General features: G+C 45.2%; 1 protein-coding gene across 3 annotated transcripts; it reads left to right on the top strand.

The window, feature by feature from the left end:
- The first annotated feature begins 473 nt into the window (after positions 1–473).
- On the top strand, positions 474–6,291 carry LOC129765703 (glutathione S-transferase 1). 3 transcript variants are annotated; one of them, XM_055766129.1, is made up of 3 exons: positions 474–633; positions 726–862; positions 5,718–6,291. In XM_055766129.1, the coding sequence occupies exons 2-3, from the start codon at positions 728–730 to the stop codon at positions 6,216–6,218; spliced, it is 636 nt and encodes a 211-aa protein (XP_055622104.1). In that variant the 5' UTR covers positions 474–633; positions 726–727; the 3' UTR covers positions 6,219–6,291. The 3 variants fall into 3 exon arrangements, with proteins under 3 accessions (XP_055622104.1, XP_055622098.1, XP_055622111.1); XM_055766123.1 differs by lacking the exon at positions 5,718–6,291 and adding an exon at positions 5,049–5,642; XM_055766136.1 differs by lacking the exon at positions 5,718–6,291 and adding an exon at positions 4,392–4,975.
- The last annotated feature ends 1,350 nt before the right edge of the window (positions 6,292–7,641 follow it).

A 7,641-nucleotide genomic window follows, 5' to 3' on the forward strand; every position in this document is an offset into this window, starting at 1 on the left:
CAATCTGTTTATTGATAAATACGGAAAGTTTTGACATTTTTGAATGTGTAACAGATTTTATTTAATTTTGAATGCATTAAAAAATATTTATGCTTCCTGTCCACGTGGACAAGCGTGGACATTTTCTTACCCCCTACCACCCCTATAGTTGTCCACGTGGTATGTGGACGGCCCCTAATCTAAACCCAAGAGCCGGCAATGACTCAGCCTCTTTGCCAAAACAGCTCGAATCTCCAGGTCTCGATTGAATGTGTGTTTGTCGCAGTATTTGCCGGACAACGCGGGAGTGTATTGAGCCGAATCTGAGTGTTTGTGTTGCGTGTTTTCGTCTCCAACGCAACCAACCTTCCGCAGAGAACCATAAACGAACTCTCGAAAATACCGCTTTCAGAGGGTAAAGGGGGCAAGGGGCCATTGGAGCGTGTGTTGTTTCTATCGGCAGCTCCCCCCTCTACATCCATCCATTACCCCACATGTTGTGTCTTTTCCGTTGGGGGGCTTGGCGACGTTTGTCGTATATCTCGCAAGCGCACCGATCGCTTGGCGTCAGTTGAGTGCCTCCATTCGCCGGTTGAAGATCGTTCAGCTTCTTTTTTGTTGGGAACCTTTCGGTTTGAGAAACAATCTAACAGAGTTAGTATCCGACAATGAACTTGTAGATATTTTTTCTTAGTTGCCTTCAGGCCAAAGTGAAACTAATAAACGGTGTTAATTTTCATCCGCAGAGATGGATTTTTACTACCTGCCAGGATCTGCTCCGTGCCGCGCCGTCCAGATGACGGCAGCCGCCGTTGGGGTCGAGCTTAACCTCAAGCTCACCAATCTGATGGCCGGAGAGCACATGAAGCCGGAATTCCTGAAGGTAAGCGTTGTTTTTTTTTCTGGGTGCTCTCCAGCTTTTGTGACTGTGAAATCTTTGTCGTGACTCAATGTGTGGTGACAAAATGTTGTGTTAATCAAAACGAAACAAAAAAAAATCCGCTTCGCATGTGTTGTAATCGTTTCCGCGAACGCCATCTTAAAATGATCTTATGGAGAACCTTCCATTTCGCTGTTCCGTGTTGCTGCCCAACCCAGCTTAACTTTTTTTTTCCTTCAATTTAATCAATTCAGTTTCGTTTCATTTTTGTGTGCTGCAATTCATCTCACCACAGCCAAATGAACGTGATAATATCCGTTGGTGGAAATGTCTCTCTGTGCAGTTTCTGCCTTTTTGAACGCGCATATCTGTGTGGGGTCGGTCACGACATGGCAAAAACTGCATTCCAGAGCGTGTCGGGAGCGAACTGACGACGGGACGCGACGCGTAGGAGGGCATGGAAATTGCAAATTATTCTCCGGCAAGCTGCGGGCGGTAGCTGCGCTACTGCCGGTTTGTTTGCATGTTAGGTTTTAGATGAAAATGATTGGTGCTACAGTACAAATCATCATTGTAGGATAACTTTCACAGTTCTCATCAGCAGTGAAATCTACATTATGATCCGTGGTCTAATTTGAAAATAAGTCATGTGATTGAGCTGTCCTATTGCACACAATACCCAGTTCTTGAGCTCAAACGCTTTTTCCGCTGCTCACACCAAAGCCATCGTCACTCAACGGACAGATTTTGTGTTCGACCGAAACAGTATTCATAAGCAAACCATATTGTGTTGAAAAAAAAACATTTTTCGAATAATATTTTGCTATGTTCGATATTTTTACATCGAAATGACGAATAGTTGGCGATCAATCGTTTCACCAACAAATCTCCCAATGTTGTCAAAGTTTCGTTGAATTTCCTCCTACGAGATGGCCAAATGGGCAAAGCTCAAGTATGGCAGAGTTATTGAAGTTTTCAAAAATAAATTTGTGACAGTATGCCTCTTTAGGGTCTTGTGTTTCCTCCGATCCCATCGTGAAATTTGTCCAATTTCAAACGCTTATTGCTCAGCCTTTTCGTGATGGGGAGGATGAGATTTTTGCGTCAATCAATTTGGGCACTCTATAACAATTTGAACATTGAAGAAAATTGTATATAAAGGGTGTGTCACATCAAATTGCATCACGGAAAAAACGCTGTAGAAATTTAATTTTTAGGAATTATATCTTCAGCTTTCGCTTATAATCAGATACGAGTGTATAGATCACGTTGGCCATGTTTCACTGTCAATTTTTCGTAAATTTGGAAAAATGTCGTCGAACGAAAAAGAGCGTCGTGAATTAATCCTGTGCACTCATTTCGAGAATCCGGAGTTGTCACATCGGGACATCGGTAAGATGCTGGGAATCGTCCAATCCACGGTCAACAGAGTACTAAAACGATACTTCGAGAACCTAACCATCGACCGGAAGGTGAAGAACGGCAAAAATGGATGCTCCGTCAGTGAAAAAGATCACAAGCGCGTAGTTAAGCAGTTTAGACGTGATCCGAGAAGTTCTGTCCGAGATGTCGCCAATAAGCTGATTTTGTCAAGTTCATTCGTCCAGCGGACCAAGCAGCGGGAGGGCCTGCGTACATACAAGGTTCAGAAGGCTCCTAACCGCGACGAAAGGCAAAACATGGTGGGGAAGACGCGAGCCCGGAAGCTGTACACCGAAATGCTGACGAAGCCACATTGCCTGGTAATGGACGACGAAACCTACGTCAAAGCGGACTTTCGTCAGCTGCCGGGCCTGTTGTTCTTCTCCGCTGAGGACAAATTCAGCGTTCCGGAGGAGATTCGCAAGCAGAAACTATCCAAGTTTGCCAAAAAGTACATGGTGTGGCAAGCGATCTGCTCTTGCGGAAAGCGGAGCGCCCCCTTCGTGATGACCGGCACGGTAAACGGGCAGGTTGACCTTAAGGAGTGCCTACAGAAGCGCTTACTACCACTATTGAGCAGCACGAGGGCCCGACCATCTTCTGGCCGGATCTCGCTTCGTGTCACTATTCAAAGGACGTGTTGGAGTGGTACGAAGCCAACGGGGTCACCTTCGTGCCAAAGGAAATGAACCCGCCCAACGCGCCGGAGCTTCGCCCAATAGAGAACTATTGGGCGATTATGAAGCAGGCCCTCCGGAAAACCCCAAAAGCTGTCAAATCGGAGGCGGACTTCAAGAGAAAATGGATTTCTGTTCAAAAAAAACTACAACCTGACGTTGTACAGAACCTTATGGACGGGGTAAAGAGGAAGGTGCGACCATACGGGCTTGGGCTCGAAGTATGAATAAAAAGAAAATGCCAAAAGTTGTTTAATAGTTTTTATTTTACTATCTAAAATTTTCAAATAGATCGGTCTACTTGGCGAATTTCTACAGCGTTTTTTCCGTGATGCAATTTGATGTGACACACCCTTTAATTCAGGAATGTTGGGCTATAATCAATATGACAACACTTTAAAAGCTGTCTGACTCGATGCCAAATCGAGTTTTCAAAGTAATCCGAAATGGAGGTGGGCATACTAAATATTAGCTACCGATTGGATTCGAAATTTGTCGCACAAATTTTCTTTTATTGAAATTTTAGGATGCGGCTAAACGAATGTCCACCCTGATTTCACATATTTTAATTACTTAGAAAACAAAAAGTGAATCTATACTTTTTTTTATAATGAATTCGATGAAAATAAACAATAATCGTCTTTATGAGCAAAACTGTACAAATAATTGACTTATTTTTAAAAGTATTGAGGAAAAATAGGGTGCGGCTAAACGAATGTGTACCACTGTAGTGACAGATGAACCCCTCGAAATGAATCTTGTTCATTTTTAGTGGCGCCGTCTGTTGAAAAATTCCGGACTTTTCAGTCCATGCAGTATTATCGCTGTAGTTTCTAAGAAGGCTTGGTTTAAAGGGTTAAACGTTGATAGAGATTTTACTAGAAAGGTTGTTGTATAATCATGTCGTACTCAATGCCATCAACTCAATTCAAAAGCAATTGTCCTCAAAGTCCTACGTCAAGTTTCCGTCCGTGTCCCTTCTACTTTTTTATCATGTTCGCTCTATTGTAATACTGCTTGTCCGCTGTAAGCAACTTTAATAAAACGACATGTCTCGTAGTGTTTCTTCCATGAGAATTTCATACGTTCTGTTTATTTCTATTATTTTGATTGTTGGAAAAATATTTACATGTGATATGTCAGTATTACGTGTGTCAGTCTCTTGGTGATTGGTGCATGCATCTGACACTACATTCAACTGAAAATCTTCTGAGCTACCGAAGCGACGCCTATGTGTCAAGCTGCATTGTCTCACTCGAATGGCTTATATGTTGTGTTATGTGTCAGCCTCAATCATACTCACCCATCTGCTTTCTTGCATATTTTGTGTGCGTCGTTAAATCTCCCTTCGAAATTTGTCACCACTCAACTAACCATCCACCCTTCGTCCTCATAAACCCCCCGAACAACCACCCTTTCAACGGTGAGAGCAGATCAACCCCCAGCACTGCATCCCAACCCTCGTCGACAACGGCTTCTCGCTGTGGGAATCCCGCGCCATCATGATCTACCTGGTGGAGAAGTACGGCAAGGACGACAAGCTGTACCCAAAGGAGCCCCAGAAGCGTGCCGTCGTCAACCAGCGGATGTTCTTCGACCAGGGCACGCTGTACCAGCGCTTCGCGGACTACTTCTATCCGCAGCTGTTCGCGAAGCAGCCGCCGAACGCTGAGAACGAGAAGAAAATGCTGGATGCGTTGGGTTTCCTGAACACGTTCCTCGAGGGGGCCAGCTACGTGGCTGGCGAGCAGCTGACGCTGGCCGATCTGACCATCCTCGCTACGATTTCCACCTACGAGGTGGCCAAGGTGGATCTCGGCAAGTACCCGAACGTGGCCGGCTGGTTCGAGCGTCTGCGCAAGGAAGCGCCCGGCGCAGATATAAACGAGGCCGGCATCGAGGAGTTCAAGAAGTATCTGAACAATAAGGAATAGAGATTGGGCGATGTTTTGTTTTTATTTTTATTGTTGAGTTTGAATTAATAATCATGTGTTGAATAAAAGCAACGCGTGCGATGCATGGTTTGTTTTCGTTGTAACCCCTCTGGGGGGAATATCCTGAAAGTGATCGGTTTGTTCTCTTTCGAAAAGCTTAACCCCCAGCACTGTGTGCCAACGTTGGTGGACAATGGCTTCTCGCTGTGGGAATCGCGCGCGATCATGATCTATCTGGTGGACAAATACGGAAAGGAGGACAAACTCTACCCAAAAGATCCCCGGAAGCGTGCGGTCGTAAATCAGCGACTCTACTTCGACATGGGAACGTTGTATCAACGTTTCGGCGATTACTATTACCCGCAAATGTTCGAAAACGCTTCGGCAGATCCCGAAAAGTATCGGAAAATTGACGAAGCATTGGAGTTTCTGGACATCTTTCTGGACGGTCAACAGTTCATTGCCGGAGGAGATTCGCTCTCGCTGGCCGATTTGAGTGTGCTAGCTTCGTTGACGACGTTCGAAGTCGCAGGTTACGATTTTTCAGGCCACAAAAATGTTCACGAGTGGTACGGTAGAATACAGAAAATCGCCCCCGGAGCGGATACGAACCGCACGTGGGCCGAGGCCGCGAGGCCTCTTTTCGATAAGGTTAAACCTCAGCAATAGGTTTTAAACCCTGTTATCTTATCTTGACTGATGTTTGTTCCGCTCGCTCTGCGAAAATAAACACAATCATTTATCACCTCACGATGAGTATTGTCTGAAAGAGAAAGTCACGACGCTTTGAATGTGTCATTCATTAGATGAGTTTTTATTCCACAGTTGAACCCCCAGCACTGCATCCCAACCCTCGTCGATGACGGCTTCTCGCTGTGGGAGTCCCGTGCCATCCAGGCTTACCTGGTCGAGAAGTACGGAAAGGACGATAAGCTGTACCCGAAGGATCCCCAGAAGCGTGCGGTGGTCAACCAGCGGTTGTACTTCGACATGGGAACCCTGTACCAGCGTTTCGGCGAGTACTACTACCCACAGATCTTCGCCAAGCAGCCGGCCAACCCAGACAACTACAAGAAAATGGAGGAGGCCGTCGGTTTCCTGAACACCTTCCTCGAGGGCCATCAGTATGCCGCCGGGGATGATCTGACCATTGCCGATCTGAGCCTGGCCGCTTCGGCCGCCACCTACGAAGTCGCCGGCTTCGATTTCTCCAAGTACCCGAATGTGCAGGCTTGGCTCGAGCGGTGCAAGAAGAACGCCCCCGGATATGACCTCAACCAGGCCGGTGCCGACGAGTTCAAGGCCAAGTTCCTGAGTGGACTGTAAGCAGCGCTATCGTTTTTTTAGGTTATGATTCAACATCGCATTTCTGAACAATAAAAAACAAATCTCAACATGATTTAGCTGATTTGAGCTGACATAATTAAGAAAGAAAATCCAGATTTCAGCAGCTTACGTGCTCCAATCAACTTCCCCGGTGTACCATAAAAGCAACGAGTTTTTTAAAATGCATAATAATGGAATAATAAAGTCACGGGAAACTGTTGGTGACGCGACGGACAGTTAAATTCCCCATGTAGGAGAGAAGGGATGCAAAAATGAAACGAAGGCGCGCCTCCAAGCTCTTTCGAGCAGCGTGATGCACGTGGGTCTCACGGAAACTTGTTTCACGATAATCGCGTTCCATGGAGGGTAGTTTTAAAATAACTACTCGCTTGTCAACTTCATGGGACCATGCTAAGTTTAGCTTACACGTTAATGCTTTTCGTTCCGTCGAGCTTGTTGTATCCCCACGCGATCGAAATAAACCGTTCATCTGGAAAGCAGACGCAGATCAATCTGTCAGAAAGAACTAAGCAAAACATGCATTACCTAATGCATTCCCAGAAGCCGAAGCGATTTAATCCAAGTAAGCGATGTACTTTCGCTTTCTGTGCTCCACACACACACACACACACACACATTAGTAATCGACAAGGACAACAGGCAGCGTGGTGTGCCACGTGTGTGTGGGGTTGCTACGGGTGACTAAACGCGTTTGAGGTTTGAGCTCTACCCGATTGCTGGTTCGACGCGTGAATTCCACCGTTCAGTGGAGGGGGATTGACCCGTCCAATGGCGACGCGATAAGAAGCGAATAGACGAACAAAAGTGAAACTTGAAATGCGATAATTGTTATCTTTCTGACGATTGATATTGGCTCGGTTGTGTAAAAATTATACAACAAACATGATCATCAATTGAGTTCAAGCTCAATCTATATATTCGTTAGCAAACTAACAGTGATGACTTCTACACGCCATTTGTATATTCCACCCCACAGAAAAACAATCCAACAGCGTCCAGGCAGTTTATGATGGGTTGTGTCCCGTTCACCATACCATTCACCCGAAATACGTGCACTCGAAGCACATTTACCCGAATGGACATTTACCCGAATGAAGAAGGAAAAATTCCGACAAATCAGATTATGTGTTTTGTCGAATCTCCTGGTACGAAATAAAATGGGAAATTGCAATGAGGAAATAGAGACGAATGAACTCTCAGAGTTTAAAGTCTCTCTAATTCATTACCATTACCATTACCAATGAGGAAATCCGAAAACGATGTGGAAGACTTCGCTGTGTCATTTTAAGAAATTAGTGTAGACATACCATCTTCTTTCCTTTCCGTTTTGCTCTTTAAGCGATCATACAGAAATGAGCATGGTTTTGAAATATTCCGCAAATTAAGCAGGTAACTTTAACAT

This window comes from Toxorhynchites rutilus, chromosome 1, assembly GCF_029784135.1.
Source record: "Toxorhynchites rutilus septentrionalis strain SRP chromosome 1, ASM2978413v1, whole genome shotgun sequence".
Classification (NCBI taxonomy): Eukaryota; Metazoa; Arthropoda; class Insecta; order Diptera; family Culicidae; genus Toxorhynchites; species Toxorhynchites rutilus.